Source organism: Berghia stephanieae, chromosome 5 (genome assembly GCF_034508935.2).
Source record: "Berghia stephanieae isolate SIO BIC M18660-M18661 chromosome 5, UCSD_Bste_1.3, whole genome shotgun sequence".
Taxonomy (NCBI): Eukaryota; Metazoa; Mollusca; class Gastropoda; order Nudibranchia; family Aeolidiidae; genus Berghia; species Berghia stephanieae.
In genome coordinates this window covers 72,961,632-72,986,610 of record NC_088364.1, presented here as the reverse complement: position 1 = coordinate 72,986,610, position 24,979 = coordinate 72,961,632, and the positions used below count along the sequence as shown (strand labels likewise).

General features: G+C 33.5%; 1 protein-coding gene across 37 annotated transcripts in view; it reads right to left on the bottom strand.

Moving 5' to 3' along the window:
- Positions 1-3,324: 3,324 nt before the first annotated feature.
- LOC144973557 (V-type proton ATPase 116 kDa subunit a 1-like) overlaps positions 3,325-24,979 on the bottom strand; it is a 65,377-nt gene continuing 43,722 nt past the window's right edge. For 4 of the 37 annotated variants that reach the window (XM_078916123.1, XM_078916130.1, XM_078916126.1 and 1 more), the window contains 8 exons: positions 24,597-24,647; positions 19,769-19,813; positions 18,856-18,885; positions 17,791-17,838; positions 11,537-11,566; positions 10,249-10,296; positions 9,518-9,632; positions 3,325-8,115 (listed from right to left, as the gene is read on the bottom strand). In XM_078916123.1, coding sequence (XP_078772249.1) covers positions 7,838-8,115; positions 9,518-9,632; positions 10,249-10,296; positions 11,537-11,566; positions 17,791-17,838; positions 18,856-18,885; positions 19,769-19,813; positions 24,597-24,647 — 645 coding nt within the window. In that variant the 3' untranslated portion in view covers positions 3,325-7,837. Of the gene's footprint in view, positions 8,116-9,517; positions 9,633-10,248; positions 10,297-11,536; positions 11,567-17,790; positions 17,839-18,855; positions 18,886-19,710; positions 19,814-24,596; positions 24,648-24,979 lie in introns of those variants that run through there. The other 33 variants (XM_078916125.1, XM_078916135.1, XM_078916129.1 and 30 more) reach the window with 13 other exon arrangements.

Below are 24,979 nucleotides of genomic sequence, written 5' to 3'. Positions count from 1 at the left end.
TTATGCTTTCTTTATATTATATATGATTTGTAAAACATTTGAGTGTGTTCCTTGACCTCCCATAGCGGGCAGCGAGGTACATACTGTGTCTTATATCCCCTTATATCTGTTATCCAACATGTTTTCTGTCTTTGTCTCGGAATGAGATTACTTGGTTTTGTCCTGGCACTGGCCGGAATCCTAGCTGGGAGGGAAACAGTCAAATGCATAGTTATTGTTTTGGGAGATGATATTTTTTTCCTTGTAAATTATCTCTCTGTTATGTATTATTATTTTTATTCTGAATGTATAATGTAAGCATTTGAGTGTGTTCCTCTTTGTTGGATTTTGTGCTTGTGTCTGGATGAGACTTGTAGGTGATTTCAAACTAAGTACATTGGTGGTAATGTTCTTGGATTCTACATCTGATCCCTATTTGTTCCAGTTCCCCTTGTCTTACTTTTTCTTGGGTGCTTTAATTGTAATTCTAGAACTTTTTACTATCCCATTTTCTTCCTTTTTACTGGCGCTGATATAACCTAAATGTGTTGCAAGCGCCGTAAAACCCTTAAAAACAAAACAAAACATTTATTTATCTCAGCTTTTTGGACTGTCGCTGAAATGACCTAAATGTGTCACAAACACCGTAAAACCCTTAAAAACAAAACGTTTTGAATTATTTAAATTCATAATCTTCATTTCAGAGTAAAATATGGAGTCGCCTCTGTTGCAAGATAACATTCTGAACAAGTGTGTATGATAAGAAAAGTGCCAGCGAGGTAGAATGATTTTTATTCTTTCTTGCCTTGTCTGGCACCTTTCATACACATTTGCTCACTGGCTGGAGTTCCTGACCTCCCACAGTGGGCAGGGGGTACTTACTGTCTTCTATCCCTGTATATCTGTTTTCCAATTTGCTTTCTGTCTTTGTCTTGGAATGAGATTACTTGGTTTTGTCCTGGCCCTGGCCGGAGTCCTAGCTGGGAGGGAAACAGTCAAATGCATAGTTATTGTTTTGGGAGATATTTTTTTCCTTGTAAATCATCTCTCTGTTATGTATTATTATATTTGTTATTTTCAATGTATAATGTAAGCATTTGAGTGTATTCCTCTTTGTTGGATTTTGTGCTTGTGTCCGGATGAGATTTATAGGTGATCTCAAACTAAGTACATTGGTGGTATGCTCTTGGAATCTACATCTGATCCCTATTTGTTCCCAGTTCCCCTACTTTTTCTTGGGTGCTTTAAATTGTAATTCTAGAACTTTTTACTATCCCATTTTACTGGCGCTGATATAACCTAAATGTGTTGCAAGCGCCGTAAAACCCTTAAAAACAAAAACAAACAATTTCAGGGGTGAATGACGAGGATTGAAAATCCTTAAACTCACCTCTGAGAGTATCTTCGTTTCATCGCACACGGTCAAGAGAAGGTCAATGAGCTAAATTCCATCTCTTCCTTTTTACTGATGTCAAGGTTAGCAGCTTGAGTCAGGATGTCTGATTTGAAGGGGAAGCTGGTTTTCATATAATCCAGAGCTTTGATGAAGAAACTCCTTGCATTAGCCTTGTGCGGCTATGTGGTCTAGTGGTATGACACTCGCTTTCGGATCGGAAGGTCCTGGGTTCGAGCCTCGCTCTGCGCATAGTTGAGTCCTTGGAAAAGGCTCTTTACTCACATTCTCTCACCGTACTCAGGTGTAAAATGAGTACCTGGCTGTTAACAGCGTTGTCTCTGTCCCAAAAATTTGTAATATCGCCTGACAGGCATCATGTCTCGTGGGTACATGTTATGTGTTGCTGTTGTCCAGGGACCCCTTGTAAAGCGCTTTGAGCACGTTTAGTGGATATTACGCTATATCGAAGCTCAAGTTTTTTTTGTTTTTGTATTTTTTTTTATTAAAGACTTCTGCTCTGCTCTGCTCTTGCTATTAAGATTTTTCAAATCATTTGCAAAAGATCTTAATATCTTTGTCCAGCAGCTGATTCTTTCCCAAAGTATAATCAACTCCCATAATGTCACTTTCATTAAAAAGTTCACATAGCTTGAATAGTTTAAATATTTAGCTCATCTTGTAGAGCAGATATTGAAATATAATATTGTCCTTTTTTTTATTAAATAAAGTTTAATTCCAAAGAGAGAGGGAGAGAGACAGATATTAACACCCCCCTTTTTGATCGATCACGACAAATTCGCATGCCACACAGCGGTAGTTTGGGATACCTACTTTCATTAATCTTGTTAAGATGTTCCTGAAAAGGCCTAACAAAATTGCTTGACGTTGTAGAAAATAATCGTATTTAATCTTTTTTTTTTTTTCTGCTTTTCCCCAAATTGAAATCCGGGACTGTCCCGGACAATCAGAGATAGTTGGTAGGTCTGCAATCGACTGTTTTCCTCCCAACCAAGGACTCCGGCCAGGGTCAGGACAAAACGTAAGTAATCTCATTCCAAGACAAAGACAGAAAACAATTGGAAAACAGGTAAAGGGGTATTGAAGACACAGCAAGTTCCTCCCTGCCAACTATGGGAGGTCGGGAACCCCACCCAGAATGTGTCACTTTTGATTTTGATATTTTTCAAAGTAAAAATGGAGATAACTATAATAGTAATAGTCTTCGTCTTTATGTGTTCGTGTTTTGTGATGGAGCGAGGGTTCACAGTGGAAACGCATACCCTTGTGAAGAATAAAGGCATTCAATCGTCTCTAATATTGGGTAACCTCTGGTGTAAAGATAACATGACTGATCAGTAATCAGAAGGTCTGAGGTTTGATCCCAAGTTGAGGCTGGTTGATTCTTTTGAGATTGTTTATTCTTATAAAAATAAAAATAGTTCCCTTAACTCATCCACAGGGGTGGAGGGATTTTTCTTTCGGGTGAAAAGACCACAATATAGTCAGGCATGGCTCATGGTGCAGAGCCACAAATAATAAAATAAATAAATAAAATTCCCTTTATTCATCCCCAAAGGGAAATTTGTCTTTAGGGTCTATTCCAAGGGAAGACTGGAATAACCCAGGCATCAGCCGCAAAGTGAGCTAGGGTGAGGTGACTTACACAACGCAGCGGCCAGTGATTGAACTCGGTACCTTTCGGGTAGGAAGCAAAGTCCGTACCGCTGAGCCACGCTGTCCCTAAGTCAGCAATAGGGGCCAAATTTCTTGCTCGAGGAAAAATCATGCAACCCCAACTCTTGGGTGAAAGTGAAATGCTTCATCTACTTGGACAGAGAATGTGGGGGAGATCTGGCAGCAACAAGGAGTTTATTGTCAGCTCGAAGAATCCCATCCCAGCCATGGGAAATTTTACACACTTTTTATAAATCAAAATCAAACTTTGAAGATTGGGATCTAATTTTATTGAATGATGACTAGTTTTTGGAATGTGACAATTTCTATACAACTAATTATCTACTCATATTTCTTGAAATTATAGAAAACATTCAATTGGAATATTAGTATTAGTCATATGGTGACAAGCGTGATGAAAGACAAACCATGTCGAAATTAAATTAGAAGTTGGCGAAAATGTCCATAAATAGAGAATATCAAAATATACAGAAAAATCAAATCATGAGTCCATGGAAATAATTGATCAAATAAAGTTCTAGACATTGACAGGGAAACGCCTTTTTAAGTAGAAAACTAAGGAAGGTCGAAAATAATAAATAAATGGACAGGAACAAGAAAAAAAAAGAAATAAGCATGAACAATTTTGTTTTTCCACCATGTTCCAAAATAGTAAAATTTGGGATTCGACAGAAGTTCTTTTTTTTCTTTTCTTTTTGGCTTTATTCAAACATTTGCCATTAGTTCGGATCTCACAAATGACATTTTAATACTTATTTTATTTTAATTTATTGAGTCACAATTCCCCAATTGATTGATTTGTAACATTGGATGCTTCTGTCCCTTTAAATTTTTTTTCAAAATCCTATGACAATTTAAAAAAAAAAAATTACACCAACAACACAAATACAGGGCAACCTCTGGATAGCAACACCCCCTGAACAACAACATTGACCTCTGGTCCCGATTTTATTTTGCTCTATAACTATATTATCAGTGATATAACCCCCCAGATAGCGACATACATTTGAGTAAAAACCCTGTTTAGCGACATTTTTTTCTTCTGCCAGTTGAGTCTATTGTTTATTCATAAAAAAACGATGAATTTTTCAAGACGGGTCAAAATGTTTGTAGTGTTTGGCCAAGTGAGGTTCTATTTGGCAACTTTTAATGTCGAAATTGACCATGAGGACTTCTGGCAGCAGCAGCTTCTAATGGTATCGCACGACAATTTTATGATAAGCTACCCAGGTGGCAAATTCGTTTGTGTACAGTTGCAAACCCGACTTGGGACAACACAACGCTAGATACTCTGCAGTTTCTGGTTCTTTGCCACAGCGCGTGGGTCCATTGACAGCGCTGACAACCTCGCTCATGAATCAAGAATCGAAATGTGTTCTGGTGAATTATCAAACCAGTCCCAAGCCGGGATAAATGATAGAAGGAAAATGGCATTCGAGCACTGTTTACGATAAAAACATTTACAATACACATCGGAGAGTGAAAACTAAACTGGTTAACCATTTATCAACAGAAAAATAAACATTCTAACGTGGTAGTGACCCGTTATCAAAGGCATGACGTCCATGCATCGCATCGTTATTATTACGGGTCTCTCCACACCCTCTTTTTCTGCCATCTTGAAAACTCAGGAACAACGACACCTCAGGATAACAACATAATTTTCCAATCCCGGGGATGTCGTTATCCAGGGGTTGCACTATAACAATACATTTCATCAACAGTTGAAGTCTAGGTATTTTAGTTTAATTTTTTAAATTTATTTGGAAGGGGGGGGGGGGGGGGGGGATATTGGGTCAAAAATATTTGTCAACACAAATTAAAATATCCCATGTTTTTACAACTGAGCAAAGTATGTCCTTAATTGTCAATTGGAAGACTACACAACAATAATAAACTCAAGACTCGTTTGATAATTGTAATTTGTAGAGCGATATTAATATGTAAGCAATCTACGGAAAGGGGCAGGGATTATGGAGATTTACAAACCTGTTATTGGTTAGACCAATTGAAGGAATCGAAAAGAAAATAATAGTGATAATACAAATGCTGAGCTTTCATATAGAGTCTATTCTTTTGTTTGTTTGTTTGTTGCTTTAGGTCTCTTCCAACACAATTGAGGTTATATGAGAGACCGCTGAAACAAAAAAACAAGCAATCTAACAAAAATAGTACAAATGTAAATCAAAATCATAACCTAAAGATATCATAAGCTAAATTATAAATAACCAAGAACAAACAGGCAGAAGATTTACAGAGAAAAAAAATATCCCCTGTCAAAAATACAATCACAAACCAAAGAAGCAGGATAGACTAGTAAAGAGAAGAAGAAACGACATCACTATCGGATCGTACACCCACGCGTAGAGTCTATTCTCTTATAAACCAAAGCTCTAATTGAAAAATATGATTAGGACTATCAACTGTTGATGATGTGAATTCTACACTTACAACAATAATATTACAACATTAAACAAGGCACTTGGTCTGGTTATTTCACTCTGATTAAAATCAGCCAATAAAATAATAGATTATATATATAATAATATACATAATGTTACATATAATAAACAAACTTTTAAAAAAAAACTTGCTATAAAAATTAAATATCCAGTAAAGCTTTCTACAATAAAAACAAACATATTATTTGGAAGACTCAAACATGGAAGAACTATTCAAATTAAATGGCTTTCAATTTTATTCTTAAACTTAAAATGATGCCAATTTAAAAACCCTATTAGATTTTGAAAAGTATAAAATCATAGTTGAAGACATAAAAATATTTTTAATTAAAATTTTTGTAAACCATACTTCAATACAGAAAATAATTAAAATAACTTATACATAAATGTTTCTAAATGTGTTTCTTGTTACCGATTTTACAGATATTAAACAGTTATAAAGTTTGGCTGTTAATAAATAAAACGACAGTCAAGAGATCATTTGTAATTCGATTTCCATTTATTCCACTGGTTCTAAGTCATCAACTCGAATACAAAGAGAAAGGCACTGTGTCGTGTGTCGTTGATTACATCAAAATATATTGTATAATATTGTTAATCTAACTTCTAGTTATGAGCTCCGGCAACAGAAATGAATAATCAATCAAACGGGAAAAAAAAAAAATAAAAAGAGGAAAAAAACAATAACAAAACCCAAAGATATAAGGCATACTTCATTGTTGAGGTCTACAAAAGTTGTGGCAGTGATACTTTTTTTCTTCTAATGACCAGTATTGAATGTTGACAATTTTCAATGTATGACAAAATGCTCTATTAATTTTTATTCCTTTACTGGTAACGCTCAGGTTATTCTGATGGCAGAACTCGTGATATGAATTTTGTACAAAACTTAAATGAGTAAAAATATCGTTTAGCAAAATGTTTAAGTCAAAGATATTGCTGTATAAAATATTTGTGCAAATTTAGAGTAATTTGAAATACTTCATAAAATCAAGATAAAATAAATCGAAAAAAAAACAACACATAAAATACAACCCTAATAATCTATATATTATGGTAAAATTGAAATAAAAATACGAAGATATTTTAAAAATCTCTCTCAAAAAAAAAAAGAACATTAAGGGTGATTAGATATAAAAAAACCTATTTATATATCTTTATTCTCTCTTTTAACGTGGTAAGGATGAAACCATTGATAATGTATGAGATTAAATTTATGGTTTCTAACATTGGAATGCGTAGGTAGTTACACGAGTTGCAGCCTCTAGGATTATATTCTAGGATGAGTTTCTTGTCTACTGGTGAAATCAGCCTGGCCAACATGGCTGTCAGATATAATAATTAGCTATGTAAGTTATGGCTGATATCTTGATCAAGTAATAAAATGTTTTTGGGACAAAGTCTAAAGCTGAATAAATATAAAATTCAAGGGGATAAAGAATACAAAAACAAAATACAACCAGACACACACATATACAAACTAATTGTACAGAATGGAAATGCTTTTGAACGTTACTAAAGTTTTAAACATAAACAGGATTTTAAAACTAAGAGTTTTAACAGTAAAAAGTAAAATGGAATCTAAAAACAACTGAATTATGAAGCGTATTTATTGTCCTTGACAATGTTCTTTGAATACATCAAAATTTATATTTTATTTTTACTTTTTGGTATTATGCATTCTGGGATTATGGTAAAATACACCATATTATATAAACAAACCATATGTGTGCTGATTTGGTAAAGCCTGTCGGATGTTGCATGAGTTAGTTTTGAGTATTATAAGATAGGAGCGAGAAGAGTTGAAAAATTGTCTGCATGATTTTCGTTTTTTCACTTCATCATTTATATTTTACATCCAACAAAGTTCTCACGAAAGGACCTTTCAAATTGAAGCTTATTGATAATTTAATTTAGTTTTTTTTCTGAGCCAAACCTCAACATGGTGTATGTATGTCTTGTATTTAAAAACAATATTCTCCGTTTATTAATTGTTTGACCCCCCCCTGCCTTCAAATGTTAACTTTGACCCTAATTAAGATCATTCCAAAATTCAAACTACTTTTGTCAAGAAATGGTGCCTCTATTTGAATATGTAATTTGATTTGAATGTTTTCAACATCCAACGGGTTTTGCCAGATCACCACACATATTCTGCTGTTGTTTGCCTTAATTATCCAAAAAAACCGATGAGTGTCTCTGGATTCCATTTTAGATGTTAATCTCTAAACAAATCCCATCTTTGTTAGAGTTAGAGCTCATTCAAATTCCTTCAGCAGTCTATTTGTATTTCTTGACGACCCATTTACATCATTTCCTCAAGCGATTCCATTTCCAGGATGTATTTGAAGTTGAAGGGGGCAAAGTGGTAGCCAGTCCCCTTGTAGAACTTGGATTGGAACTCCACCCAGTGAAGACGCAAGGTGTGCAGGAACGCGCTGAGACCCTCCATGAGCAACAGGATGCCCACGGTCAGATTGGCCCAGAAGAAGAAGATGACGAAGAGAATGACACCCCCGATGTATTTCCCACCTATAGTCAGGCCCATGTGCATCACCATTGTCCACAGTACTTCAGACAGCTCTAAAAGGATAGAATGTTTAAAAAGTAGACAAAAATCACTCTGCTATAATATATAATAACAGCTTTAAAATATAATTGAAAGCAGTTAGTTAAACTATAAATATATATTCTTTCTTTTAAATTTCAAATCAAGGTTTTGGAGGGGAAATGGAAGAAAAATTACAAAACAAAATGTTTGCCATCAGTATGGACATTTTGGCATTGCTTAAAACTCTTTTTGAGCATATAGGTTAATTGTTTGTTTTATTGTTTTAAAGGGTTTTACGGCACTTGCAACACATCAAGGTTATATCAGCGCCAGTAAAAAGGAAGAAAATGGGATAGTGAAAAGTTCTAGAATTACAATTAAAGCATCCAAGAAAAGGGAAGACAAAAGGGGAATTGGTTCAAATAGAAAACAGATGTACATTCCAAGAGCACACTTTCAAAGTAATTAGTTTGAGATCACCTAAAAGTCTCATCCAGACACAAGCACAGGTCCCAACTAAGAGGAATACATTCAAATGTTTACAAATTATGTATAATATGCAAACAAAACATAGACTAATACATTACATAACAGAGAGATCATTTACAAGGAAAAAATGTCATCTCCCAAAACAGTAACTATGCATTTGACTGTTTCCCTCCCAGCCAGGACTCCGACGAGGACCAGGACAAAACCAAGTAATCTCATTCCAAGACAACGACAAGAAACAGTTGGAAAACAGGTATGGGGGGATAGAAGACACAGCAAGTACCCCCCTGCCCACAATGAGAGGTCAGGATCCCCAACCAGATATAGGTTAATTGGACTACCTTTGGCAACCATGACATAAATGGCTAATAAATCATCAGGTAACGTGTGAGATACAGGAACTTTCCACCTATGGCATGCATTGAATTGTAATGGAATATTTCCATAAATTGTCAAGGTGTTTTTTTAATGATATTTTAGATATTACCCAACAAACATGTAAAATGAAATCATTATTATTCTATTCAAAGCAGAATAGGCAGGCTAATATCACCATCTTTCAATTTAATTCAGTTCAGAGTTTAATCACCTAGGATTAGTAATCATCATTCATAGCATTTAAAATACATACAGGTAGGATACTTTATGTTAGAATTTAATAGTTGAGATCATGGCCTTTGTCACTTTGTCCAACAATAAAAAGCGTTTATTTATATGCGTACATGCTTACCAGCCTCCAATCATAACAAAATGTAATGTCTGCAAAATAAATGAATAAATAAATAAAATTAAATAATGAATTTCATTTTAAAATTTAAAAAAGGCCTGATCATCTGCTTGTCTCAACTGGGTCTCAGGACTGGAGCTTCACTATGCTGCCATACTAAAGACCACAGGAGAAAAAGTAAGAGAATAACATTATAAAATTTACGAGTAGGTACGTACGTGCATGAGCCAGAGACAAGGCCCACAGTCGGAGGTAGGAGGCAGTGTGTGAAATGCAACCAAGGCAGAATTCAATTGTCTCAATGACATTTTCGATGATGAGTTCTCCCATTTCCTATGAAAAAAAATATGGGTTATGAAATAATGATAAAATTCATCAAGATGGAAATAAATGAATGTACAAAAAGATACATTATTCAATAGACTCCAATTGAACAAATAGAAATGAAACCTCATCATTTATCTTATTCACAGATTCATATCAGAATTGGCATCTTTCATTCTATGACATGTAAGTCCTGCCAACCTCACTGAATCGGAGGTCCACTATATCACCTTACTTTAAAAGGCAATAAATGTGATGGTCTGATCACAACATATTTAGAATATTTTTTCACTCAACTCAACACATTGTTCTCACTAAAATCCTTTCATCTTCCATCCCATACCTCTATGCTTTAATTAATATTTTCATTTATTATCGAATATTATTATTTTGAAATCTCAAATTACACTGATTCCAATTCTGAGTAAACGAAAAAAAAAATTTAATTTGGATAAGACTTTATCAAATTATAACGACTCAAATGTCTGAATCTGCCTTTGCTTTGTGACCTGGTCCTTCGTTATGGCTCTAATTAATGCCAGATTGAGGCTAGGCCACAAATTCCTTTATATTAGAGCTTATGCTTTGTTAATAATTAATCAATTTTAAACTATCAGAAACTCACTTCCTCGTGTTCTCCGTGTTCTTCCACCTTTACCATCATATCGACATCCTACAAAAGATTTTAAAATACCATTGGAAAAAAAAGGCCAAGTAAATGAAACTAAAAAAAAAAAACCCAACAAAAAAAACTAGCCATATTCAAATCATTTCCAGTTAAATTCCAAGTGCATCTTTATAAATTTTTGTTTAATCCATATCTCTACAAAGATTCTTTTTACATATATTTATAGACGCTCTCCAGTTCAACATAAGTGGGAATTTGATTGTCCCTTCATATAAACACAGTAGAGTTGATACATTTTTACGAGTTAAAAAAGCAGCATATCTGTTTCCTACAATAGACTGTACAGAAAAAAAACAGTTGACAATGCAGTAAATGTGATGAACCGAATCTGATGGAACCATTAAAATTTGACTAATACATATCTTACAACCTTCCAGTCTAAAGGCAAGTGACTTGCAACACAAATGCCTTTTAATTCATATCAAAGTTACAAAAAACATAGAATATAAAACAGCTGGAATGAGGCTCCACGATGCTTAGAACAAACATACTAATAGCAACTATTCTAAGGGTTCAAATGAACAGTAAAGAAAAAAATGAATAAGAATTTTCTGATATACAACCTGGACCCAAATGTTTCTTTCACCATCACTGATCAAATGTCCTTTGACTTATCTACCAGATGACATACGTTACATTGTATTATTATACATGCACGCTAGAGCTAAAATAACAACTTTATAGAAAGAATTAAACGTATGACCTTATAGAGCTGTCAATAGATCAACACTAAATGTAATCAAATGAAATTCTAATTAGATGGTTGGGGTATCAGACCTTTAATATTCCTTCATACATTTCTATCTGATGTGGCAGCAGCAGTCACCCCCCCCCCCCCCCCCCCCATAGTTTTATGGAACAACCTACCAGCTGATATCAAGCTTTTAAGCTATATTAAAGGCTTGTAGTTGTAGTGATACATTATAATTATAATCAAGAAAGCTAGAAGAAGAAGAAGAAGAAGAAGAAGAAGAAGAAGAAGAAGAAGAAGAAGAAGAAGAAGAAGAAGAAGAAGAAGAAGAAGAAGAAGAAGAAGAAGAAGCAGAAGAGGAAGGGGAAGCAGTAGAAGATGATGATGATGATGATGATGATGATGATGATGATGATGATGACGATGATGAAAATGTAGTGAGAAATTAATTCCTGCATACTTTCAAAAAAAATTTTGTGCATCCTACTCCTTAATGAATATTCTCTATGTGAAAAAAAAATAATCAAGACTTACCTTTCCACCGTTTGCATTGTGCTGCGGCATCTGTAAAGAAAACATAAATGGCATGATATGTACTTAAATTGTTAAAAAGTATTTTCCAAGTGGCTTAAACATTGGGCAAAATTGATTTTCAGATTTTACCATTCACTAATTGAAAGTGAAAGCTATAATCCACCAAGCTAGTCTGAACTGAAAATGAATCATCAAAAAAAAAAAAAAAAGGAGAGAGAGAGAGAGAGAGAGAGAGAGAGAGAGAGAGAGAGAGAGAGAGAGAGAGAGAGGGAGAAAGAAAGAGAGAGAGGGAGAGGGAGAGAGAAAGAGAGAGGGAGAGAGAGAGAGAGAGAGAGAGAGAATTTTTGTTTCCATTATACAAGGTTACAAGGTTTTACAAATGTACACTCCGGCTAGGTAGGCTATTTGATCAAGTTCAAGCCTAATTCCACCACCAAAAAAAAAAAAAAAAAAAAACTAGGCCAGAAAAAAAAACATACAGAAAAACAAAAACAAAACAAACAAAAACATGAAAAAAATGTGAAACTAGCTGACTCAAATCAAATACCTTAAAACAACACGGCTACTTTACAGAAAAATCAAAAGGAAACGGGTTCTAAAGATTTTAAATATAAAACATTAAAAAAACAAGAATCAAATCCTTCTCCTTCTCCCAACACCAAAAGCTTTGATGTGCCAACTTAGAAAATTAAAAAGGCTAGACAAACTCGAATTACTATTGTTAACGTGTTGTGAGAACAAAACAATGAAGTGACTCGGGCTTCTATAAAGCCATAATCACATAGCTGGTCACAAATTTTGTAAATTTTGAAAAGCTTGATTTGTGCCAATCCTTATTTTTTGGGGGAGTAATTTTACCCCCCCCCCCCCTTTCAAAGAAAAGAAAAGAATCCCCAACAGATAAATATATAGTAATTGTGCATGGGTGAGTTGGTCCAATCAAAATAAAAGTAGCCGTCAATCAAGTAACTTGAGGAATGTCCTCTAATAATATAGGGAATTATATCTCCAAATTCATGAGCATGTACATGCGTACATGATAAACTTCATCAAATAAAGTTTTGTTTTGTTTTTAAGGGTTTTACGGCGCTTGCAACACATTTAGATAGTAAAAAGTTCTAGAATTACAATTAAAGCACCCAAGAAAAAGTAAGACAAAAGGGGAACTGAGAACAAATAGGGATCAGATGTAGATTCCAAGAGTATACCACCAATGTACTTAGTTTGAAATCACCTACAAGTCTCATCCGGACACAAGCACAAAATCCAACAAAGAGGAACACACTCAAATGCTTACATTATACATTCAAAATAAAAATAATAATACATAACAGAGAGATGATTTACAAGGAAAAAAATATCATCTCCCAAAACAATAACTATGCATTTGACTGTTTCCCTCCCAGCTAGGATTCCGGCCAGTGCCAGGACAAAACCAAGTAATCTCATTCCGAGACAAAGACAGAAAGCATGTTGGAAAACAGATATAAGGGGATAGAAGACACACTATGTACCTCCCTGCCCGCTATGGGAGGTCAGCATCAAATAAAGAGTAAAGTACAGAACGTAACAACACCAACAAAACACCTAATACTGGAGCAATCATTCATCATTCCAACACATAACAGGACAACCGTGAATGGGTCTGATTTCACACAACTTTTTTGGGTGCCATTCATACATTTTTCATACAGATATATTATATCGTGGTCATTCAGTTTATGTTGATGATGAAAAGTGAACAATTTACTGAAGTGAAGTAATACAGACCCATAGCCTCAAAATGGCATCATACAATGCCAGGGTAATTTCGTTTGAAAAATTAGAGTTTACGGCTCAGAATATGAAATGAAACTTAAATTAATTTTTTAAAATTTATTGAAGACAATTGACATAGTTCCTTAACTCTTTGAGCGCTGAGGCTATATTCACATTTAGGAAGCATGAGAATGACAAGCTAAGACATAGCAACATTCGAATTCAGCGCACAATCTCGATTAAAATCTCCACCCAGGGCCAAATAAATGTTCTGATGAAGGAAATGACCATTGGGTCAATTTATAGTACTTTTGTAGAAAGTAGGATTGGATTACATAATTCTTTTTTCCTTTCAAGACCGGTCACACTGTACGGCCATTGCCCAGTAGAACAGATTCTGCTCTGGCCGCACAGTGCGGTCAATGGCGCTGAAAGAGTGACAAAAACTAAAACCTCACTTTTCTGGTTATCAAATAAATAAATATATAAATCAAAACTTTATTCACCCGTGAGGAAATTGGTTTACAAGAATGAATAAATAAACGCTATTTAGGTAACTTTATAAAGCAAGGTAGTAAAAAAGTAAAATAAAATAAAAGTGATGAATTAATGTCTGGTAGTAAATATTGCAACCCAAAAAAACAAACAATTTTGGCCCATGGCCCACACCAACATGACACAGTTTTTGACCTTTATGGAATTTTCAGACTGAGAGGCGGTCCCACCTCAGGAGGGCTTCTCCTAGGTCATGAAATATTCAATATTGGTCAAAAACAGCATTATAATTCATTATAGTACAGTTTTCTATAAATAATCATTGTTATTTTTAATTAAATAGATATTAAAATATTAGAATCTTAACAGAAATCCTTCCTAGTGACTGCGCCCAGGTTGTGGAATTCCCTTTCTTATAATACTAAGAATAGTGAAAATTTAGAAACCTTTAAAAAGAAATTGATAACAGAATTATTTAGAAGAGCGTTTCTCGACAATTAATAATATGCTTTATGTTTTAATTCAGGGTAGTAATGTGTATATGTAAAGAGTTTGCGTATGTGGACGTGGAGAAGTTTCCGTATGTGGATGTACTGGTGTATGTGTGTAAACGTGTTAGTGTGAATGCTAGTTTCTATAATCTGAGTGATTGTGAAGCACCACTGTCAGTGGATTAATGAGCGCTATATAAGTATATTACATTATTATTATTATTATTATTATTATTATTATTATTATTATTATTATTATTATTATTATTATTATTATTATTATTATTATTATTATTATTATTATTATTATTATTATTATTATTATCATTATTATTATTATTATTATTATTATTATTATTATTATTATTATTATTATTATTATTATTATTATTATTATTATTATTATCATTATTATTATTATTATTATTATTATTATTATTATTATTATTATTATTATTATTATTATTATTATTATTATTATTATCATTATTATTATCATTATTAAGATCAGATTGGCAGCCAATTTTAGTTTCAATCAAATTCTCAAAAACAAAATTTTTTAAATCCCATTGTTGCATATTACTCACCTTTGTTTGCATTATTTAAATGACGTAATAAGTTCATTACAATTTCGGTTTAGTGCAGAGCCACGGAAAATTATTTTAAAAGGTGAAGGTCAGGAGACATAACTTTTTTATATATGACTGCTGACCTAGACCATTGTTATAAAGTCTATAATACAATCACGTCACAAGCAATCTTTTCAGCATTTTTAGCTTGACCAGTTTATTCGTATTAGAGACTACAGAAGGGGTGCTATAATACCGTTTTGAGACTATAGGTCACAATTGTGGAGAAATGATACATGTTACACAAGTCAAATCAGAATGAACAAAAAACGTGATAAGTGACAAACGTACTGTTAGTTACAACAATGATGAAAGAACACAAATAGAATGTCTTGGAAAAAAAAGTGTGTTAGTTCTAAGAAGGTGAATCACAATCTTGATTGGATTTGGAGTAAACATAAAATATGTCTGTTTCCAATTTACACACCTAAAAAACATGCATTGAAACATCTTTTAATGATACACAAATTAGTTAACCTTGAAAACAGACTAAAGGGCATTTCTTCATTATGGATTTAAAAAACCCCAAATGATTCAATGATTTAAGAATACTTTAATAACATCCTTGAAGTGTAGATATTTTTTTCTGACACCTTCCCTCTCCCTGGAAATTATTTTGCGATAGAATAGTATTGCTGTCATCTGCATTTTTTGCCAATTGGGACCTAAAATTTGCGAAAATTTGCCAAAAAAAACCCCCAAAATTTGCCAAGAAATTTGCTAAAAAGACTTAAATTTGCCAAAACATTTGCCGAGGAGAACTAAGCGTTTCAGTAAAAATTAACACGCGATATAGAAAAAAAAATATATAAAAGACAATTTATTACATTTAAGGAGGCTACATTTATTAATTTACACAATGTAAAGCGATTTATGCGCCCAAACTTTCAGACAATCACACCCTTGGTTTGGGCCCAGGCAAAGTTGCAACATTTCTCAAGTTTCGCACTTTTTTTTCCGTTATTTTGTTTTCGCTTCTTTTTTTTCCCCAAAAAAATTTGCCACGCGATTTGCCAATTTTCCCAAAATTTGCCACGATTTGCCAATTTTGGGAAATTTGCGGATCGCCCTGATATTTGCGGCCGCAAAAAATGCAGATGACAGGTATTGGTATCAAATCCAATAGGTAGCAAGCAATTAATTACTTTTATCCATTTAACACCATAGAAACTGGAATTAAAGTTCCAAAGGCCTTGAGGCTCAGAGGAGAACAAAAGAGAATCGATTATAATTACATATTTACATTTGTGACTTTTAAATTTATTTATAAACAAGATATGTTGTATTAGATCAGAGATAGCACATTGTGAAAACTGCAAGGTGATTTAAAGATTTACCCCAATACCCCATTCAGAAATGAGAGTTGGTGTTACAGTGACTCATGGGAAATTTACATTGTTGTTTTGACCCCTGCATAGTTTTCAATGAGCTACTTTGACATTTCAATTTTTTGAAAGTAAAAATTTGCCTCTGCTTTAAAAAAACAAACAAGTTTTCCAAAATAGTCTCGAGTATTTTTTTTTTTGTACCAGTAAAAAAACAATCGCTCTTATGCAAAATAATACGCGGAAAACAGTAAAAAAAAAACGCTCTTATGCAAAATAATACATGGAAAACAGTAAAAAACAATCGCTCTTATGCAAAATAATACATGGAAAACAGTAAAAAACAATCGCTCTTATGCAAAATAATACATGGAAAACAGTAAAAAACAATCGCTCTTATGCAAAATAATACATGGAAAACAGTAAAAAACAATCGCTCTTATACAAAATAATAAGCGGAAAACAGTAAAAAAAAAACGCTCTTATGCAAAATAATACATGGAAAACAGTAAAAAAACAATCGCTCTTATGCAAAATAATACGTGGAAAACAGTAAAAAGCAATCGCTCCATTTCAACGTCCAAAGCCTGTGTGGAAAATAAATCAATAGGCCAGTCATGAACTGAACTGTGCAAATTGAATGGCAGAACAGGACATAGCTTCAGTATGACAATCCATGATACTTAGCATTCTCTTATTTCGTGACCATTTTTGTTATATTAGTATGTAAGTCAAAACAGTTTGTGAAAATAAAGAGGGAAAACAAAGAGATTTAATACTCTAATAAAAAACATTAACCTCCTAGGTAGGGTTCGATTTGTAACATGGCATGATAAATATAACAATAGACATAATTCCCTTTATTCATCCTCAAAGAAAGATTTTCCTTATTGTCTGTCTCTAAATTTAAAAAAAACAAAAAAACAAAACAAAAACAAACTTAGTTTTCATAAAGCACACTATCCACTTAACGTGCTAAAAGTGCTTTACAAGGGATCCCAATTAAGACATTGACAACCTAGGCTTCAGCCACTAAGCAGCGAGCACTGCATAGTGGGCAATAGGGGCTAAGTTTCTTGTTCAAAAATAGTAAAATGAGGTGACCGAAAGGACTTGAACTTGGGTGTGTTAGTGTAATTCCTTATCCATTTGGCCATCTCACCCACATACGATTACAGCTGTACAACTCTGGCTTTATCAATCTCACTCACTATATCCGTAGTTTACCCCGGATTACTTTTACCCCATACCTATTTATTACATTTTTTTGAGACAAATTATAGGTGTAGTATCAAAGCTAATGTTTTTAGTTTTTACATGTTAATGATAATTGGATAGAACTATCTATGTACATGCTCATTTTTTCCAATTTTGGAAAGCAGCAAAAATCTCTAGGATTGAGTGAGTTATTGTAACTTGAGTTGTTGAAGTCAGAGCTGTATAACTGCATCTGCTCTTTTAGTGAAAACAGAATTCTATATACAAATCGAACCCTGCCTGTAAAAGGAGTAAAAAGAAGATGTTAAATGAAATGCCATCAACGACCAAAGCCTCACCATCCACAAACTTACATTGCCAGCCATGAGAAGAGGTTCGTCGTCGTCCTGATCATTGTTAAGATGATAATTAACAGAATATTTAAATAAAAAAATAAAAATATAATTCCCTTTATTCATCCCCAAGGGGAAATTTGTCTTCAGGGTCTATTCCAAGGGAAGACAGGAATAACCCAGGTGCCAGCCGCAGAGCAGCGCCGCAAAGTGAGCTAGGGCGAGGTGACTTGCTCAAGGTCACACAACACAGCGGCGGTTGATTGAACTCGGTACCTTTCGGGTAGGAAGCAAAGACCGTACCACTGAGCCACGCTGCCCCTTAAATGATGTTGTCACACCAAGCATAAATAAAGACAGTAAAATGATAAAAATAAAAATATGGCCTTTGTTTGAATCTGTTTAAAAACTTGTCCCCCCCCCCCCTCCACCCTTCCCTCCATTCTGTTAATTATTTTTTAATTTCTAATTTAGTTTTTCTCGTTTAGAATGAAAACTTATCGACGTGTACTTATTTGCAGGTCTGATAACCCAAATAGTTATGGGCCCCTTGTTGTATGGAATGGAAATACTCTCAAACCAACTCAGAATTTTGTCCATTATAAAAAATGTTAAAACAAGCCCACAATTGTATTCAGTCAGTATCAGAACTGCAAATATATACACGTCAAAATTGATATTTCACCTTGTGTGCTGCCTGATACCCAGCCACCTTGGTCTGTATTTTGACATGAAAATGTTATTCAGGTCCCATAACCCTCCCAGCCCTGCCAAAGCATTTCGAAAAATTAACATTTTCATCTATTTCACTCCCATCTCAATTTTTTTTTAAATGCACCCAAAGGTGCTGACAAATCAAATTAAGATAATGATAAAAATAATAATGACATACACCCAGACATAACTGTCTTTCTCACTCTCTCTCTCTCTCTCTCTCTCTCTCTCTCTCTCTCTCTCTCTCTCTCTCTCTCTCTCTCTCTCTCTCTCTCTCTCCCTCTCTCCCTCTCCCTCTCTCTCTCTCACACGCACACACAAACATGCATACATACAAACACATTGTGTCGTACATACCCCTTGTTGTTGACTGTTTCGAGCAGATTCCTGCAACAAAGAGATGGTAGACGTGTATATATATTATGAGAACACAACGATTATCATTTTTTATTGAAAAATACAATGACAAGCTAGTATCAACTATTCTTTTATCAAGAAAACTCATTTCTATCAAAATTCTCTTGACTTTAAACATATTCAGTATTTTGCTCAGCATTGTATACAATGTTGCAGCAAAGAAATAAAGTCATTATTGTAAGATTCAGCACAAAAAGACAACAATATCAAGTTATTTTGAAAACATATGAAAGATGGGGGCATGTGATAATTGGTTGGGTGTGCACTGATAAACATGGTGAATAAATTAATCACGAATTCCCAGATATCTCAAACACATTGAGTCAGTCCCAAAGCATTCAAAATCAAAATATCCCTGCTGTAAAGTAAACGCCTTGTCCAATGCTTTACTTCAATCCTTCTCCTCCCTCCCTCCTCCCCATCAATCAATTTCTTTTTTCTGCTATCAGTTTTCATCTTGTATCAAAGTTCAAGTCATATTATGCTATGCTGGGTCAGTGACTACGAAATTCTCACTCTGTGTGATGCATTCTTGGGGCAAAGCCATTGTGTGTGTGTGTGTGTCTCATGTGTTTTTTTTTTAGAGGTTTTACTGCATTTACAACACACACGGGTCATTTTAGCGCCTGCGTGAATGAGTACCAGGCCATAGACAGTGAAAGTGAAAGACATTGTAGGAATGATTGTATAAATAAACTGCCTCTCTGTATGACATTTACATTTGGTTCCTCGAAACCTACTGGAGGAATACATTAAACATTGTGAAATTGTTTATAAATATTCAAATCTACTTGCATCTTATCATATCTTTGCATTTCACCAAAAAGAAAAGAAAGTTGAGATTCCACCTCACCATTCCTGGTTCTCCATTTTCATCCACGAATGCTTGATTGACTTCCTTTATTGAAATAAATACAAAAAAATGATAATAAATATAATGAGGTGAGTCACACAAAAAATTGCAATAGTAAATTATAACCTTTATAACTAGCATAATTATTGAACTGAAATTAACCTTTTTATTTCAAAATATTATTGTTTAAAAAAATAAATAAATGAAATAAATATTTAGCCAATGATAAACTCCCGATTAATATTCAATTAAAACTTAAAAGACAGTCTTTGGAATAAACACAATATAAGTTTCACATCTTGGAAAAAAAACAAAAACATTTGCTGAAAACTATTATTTGCAAGCCAAAAGATAGAGAAAAGCACAGTTCGTTTAACTTCATGATCGACGAATTAGGAGAAACAGAAATCAATATCAATCTATATGGAAATTGAAAGACTTGAAAATAAACAATAACCCAGCAAACAATTTTTTTAAAAATAATAAAAAAATAAGATTATATTTAAGAGCATCTACTGATTGCATATTAAGAAATTACATTTTGATGATTCACAAAATTGACAATTCTCATTATTTTAGTTAGGCGATAAGTAATCCTCATTATTCTGTAATCTATAGAGGTGAATCAATACTGTAGTTTTTAAAAAAAAATATATATATATATGGATTTTAATATCAAAATTTGTAAGGAAATTGGATTAGCATTGTTACATATTTCAGGACACTGATATCTGATTTAATCAATTTGTATTTGTTGTTAAATTAGTAAAGGATTTGTTAAAGTTATGCATCTTGGTAGCTTGGCTATTATGAAATCAAAATCTACAGACCTGTGCTATACAAAGAATTTTTTTTTTTACGAGAATTCCCACTGAATGTATTTCTTTCTCAAAACAATAATCCATTTACTTTCAAGTGCCTAGATAGGTTATTATATTCTGTGACAACATCTACAATCTCTAGCTACAGTAAACTGATTCTTCTGTCTCGTCTATGTAAATCTTAATTATCTTGACTCCAATCGGATTTAATTGCAGCTTAAAATATTGTGTTCTATTTTTTAAATTTATTTCTTCCAGAACATTTGACATTGTTAATTAAAAAGTTAAGTAATAAAAAAAAAAAAACCAAGAACAAAGTGCGGGTTAACATCATCACATAACACAGAAAACAAATAAAAACATTACATTTGTATTGTGCAAGTTGGTGGCGTTGGTTTTAAAATCAACAACACAACATCTAAATACAAAAGAAATTAGTCATGCATATACCCCCCCCCCCCCCCCAATCGGCAGCACCTCTTGTTAGGTCTATAATTTTCTCTCTCAATTTAACTCAGCTGAAAAAAAAAAATCAAATAACATTGACAATGAATATTCAGAGGAAATTAAAGTACATTTACGTATTTGTATCAGTGGGAGATTTTTATTATTATTTTTTTTTTTTTAAATCGAGAAACGGCAATTAAAAAGAAGAATGAACGAAAGAAATAAAAACACTTGAATGAAAAAAAAAAAAAAGGTATATAATATATTATAAAGTAAAAAAAGATCTGAAAGATTTCACATGCATGGATAAAATTAAAATTCATATTTAAGACAAATCACACAATAAAAATATTTCTATAGTGCCACAAGGCTCCGACCTAAAAACAGAATCTTTAAAAATGACTGTAGGTATGAAAAGCACGTGTTACAAATAATATATACAAGTACAAGGCAACTTTAAAGTGACACTTGAACCAGAAACTTCAAAATAATCTGCAAGGACAAATTGAGGAGCTATGATGAACTGTTGATTTGGAATTTGTTTCTTTCTCTAAATTGATAATGACAGGACAGCAAATTGCAACAGATCTCACGCACACCTATCTGGACAAATATTCAGCATTCTGAGCACTCACCATGTTGAGTGAAATTAGGAGATAGAAAGCAGAGATAAGAAAAGATTAACACTATTGCTTGCAAAATTACATTGAACTGATTTGCCAGGATGGAGGGAGAGTGAAAGAGAGAAAGAGAGAGAGAGAGAGAGAGAGAGATAGAGAGAGAGAGAGAGAGAGTGTGTGTGTGTGTGTGTGTGTGTGTGTGTGTGTGTGTGTGTGTGTACTGACTTACAAGAACAAATCTCTGTCAAATCATAAGATTTAACCACCAATAACTGGGCATTTAAGTCTTCTCTTTGTGCCAAAGTTAAAATATCATGATATCGTGTTAGTCAAAATTATCCAACTACAGTGCCACAAGGAGATCTTGAACACGCACGTCTTTAAAATCATGTCTAACGCATTCAGAGGCCAACACAGAAATCTCAAGCATGATGGACATTCACTTGTGAGTTCAAGGATATTATTCTTTTGCCTTATGTTTGCAACACAGAAAAGAAAAAATGCCATCATTCTCCCTGTGACCAAAGTATTACGTATGTGTTGTGTGTGTGTGTGTGTGTGTGTGTGTGTGTAGAGGGGGTGCAAGAAGCATTTTCGACCTTTGTCTTATGCCTCTACCAGTACCACAGTAAGAGACCAGTGAGAACTATGGAACAAGTGATAAAGGATGGGGAAAACGGGGTGAGAGGAAAGGCACCAGGGATATAAGTGAGTGATAGTGATGGGTACCGTAATCGTAAGTAATGACCTCAGGTGCTGAATGTGTGATCAGCAATGCCACATGCTGGCTTTTTCTTATTACTATTATTATTATAAGTTATTGAATGAAACAAAGACCCACCAAACCCGCTAAGTACCAGAACCATGCTAACCTCATATTTGACGCAGTTCAATATACAGAGGGGGTGTGATGTAATCATTATAATGGGAACTTTAAAAAACCACCCCACGTTTACCTCACTCAAAATCTTCGTAAAATACTCAACACGGAAATGTTTAACTCAGAAAAGTGGGTGGAGCAGGAACTTATGTTGATAATAACAAGAAATGAAGTGAGTAGGAAAGTGCCAGAAGACAACAACTACAACCCCAAACTTTGGGGTCGTGGATAGCTCATAAGGTAGAGTCACAATCTCCCCAGTCAGGGGGAGTTGTCGTGCAAGTAAGGTTGTGGGTTCGAGCCATGAAGTTTTTTTTATTCTCTGTTGTCTTCTGGCACCTGCCTACTCACTTCATTTCTTATTATTATCAACATGGAAATCTCGAACAAATAAGCCTGGATCCTACTCATTCGAGATTTCCATGCTGTACTGTATGTCATTGTAATTGTAACAATGTAAGGGATGGACTGGGAGGATAGCAAGCAGAGTTTAATCATGGTGGAAACCAAGCAATACATAGGTTCTGTATGAATACGTTATTGAAGAGTCGGTAGAATCTGGCTGTATTCTGGGGTGGAACTAATACTTTAAATACTATACAATACCTGACAATGTATCTCTCATTTGAATAACATATTTTGTCGCCAAAGTATAAAAGTTAGCATATTTTTTTAAAAAAGGAAATCGGGAGAGAGAAAAAAAACGAATATTTTTCATCCAGATTAAACTTTTTGATTGTGCCTTCGTTATTTCACGTGTATTCTTAGTCCAACTTTCCTTTAAATTACGTTTACTCATTTTTTCAAACACACACATAGATATGTATATCTAATTGCAATATATCATCTTAATTTAATTAGATCAACAACATCTTGCTTGGATCTGTCCCTTTTAGCAGATTGGCATTGAATGCAATTTTCTTTAAAGACATAAAGCATTGTCACATTTTTGTAAAATTTTAAAAAGTGAATAGCTGAAGACACAACCAGGATTTAAAAAAAAAAAACAAAAAAAACAAATCAAACAAACCCGTCTTCATTTCAGGAAAGTTTTTAAATCTCAAAAATTAATCAGCCACCATATGTGACCCTCCGTCTCAAAACGGAATTATGTCGGGATGATTCATAACCCAAAAATGTAAATTTAGAGATAGAATGATGATAAATCGGACCTTAGAAGTTTTTGCAAAGCAATAAATAGTATTTATATTCCACCATGACGTAGAGTAGAGAAAGTAAACCAAAGTTTGATATTTGTGGATATGAATTCAATTTCCCTAACCGAGTGTATCCCGACAAAATACTGCTTTGAGACGGTGGGTCACATATTACAGTATGCCGATTCAGGCAAAATCACTTGAACCCCTTTTGAACTGATAAAATCAACCATGCACCAACAAACCATTCCCATCTTTATATCAATGTAAAAATTAAAAAAAAACAAAAACAAACAAAACAATTTATCCGATTCATTATTTTGTGAAACTAAAGAATATAATATATAATATTGTACAAATAAGGGAACTAAAAAGCAAGCTTTTGAGTCAATTAAAAACCAAGCGAAATAATCTACATCTTTGTTCATGGCCTTCATTTAAAGAGAAAAAAAGCTCTTGAACTATGAATACTCATAGCCACTTCACATCACTCTTTGAAACTGCTTTGCTATAGACTTTGGAAATATGAATTATAGTTCATCTATATGTAAAATAATTTTCAAAACTTTACGCTATTTTATCTTTCTTCTTTTCTTATCCTTTTTTTTCTTTTTTCGCTTTATATAATTTTTGGACCAAAAAAATTTAAATAATATTCTTTTATTCTAAAAAAGATATATATTTACTTTCTACATTTCATAAACACAGAGCTTTCCTCTTCAATGAAGCAATAACAAATTATGCTGAACATTTCAGTTAACAATGAATCTACCATACACCAACTCAACATATTTCTATGGTTGCATTGCGTGTATTTTTTGGCCTAGCCACCGGATGTAGTTTTGATTGGTTGGTTGTTGGGTAAGTAGGTAGGCAGCGTATGTCATACATCTCTACACTTACCCCCGAGCCACTTACCCCCATCTCCAAATCTGCTTGGTTGGGAGTGGGGCCCTTTGTAAATAGTAATAATAATTGCAAATAATAATAATAATAATAATAATTGCAATAATAACAACGACAACAACAATAATAATAATAATAAAAATAATAATATAATAATAATAATAATAATAATAATAATAATAAATAATACAACAACAACAACAACAACAACAACAACAACAACAACAACAACAACAACAACAACAACAACAACAACAACAACAACAACAATAATAATAATAATAATAATAATAATAATAACATTAATAATAATAACATTAATAATAATAACATTAATAATAATAACAACAACAACAACAACAACAACAACAACAACAACA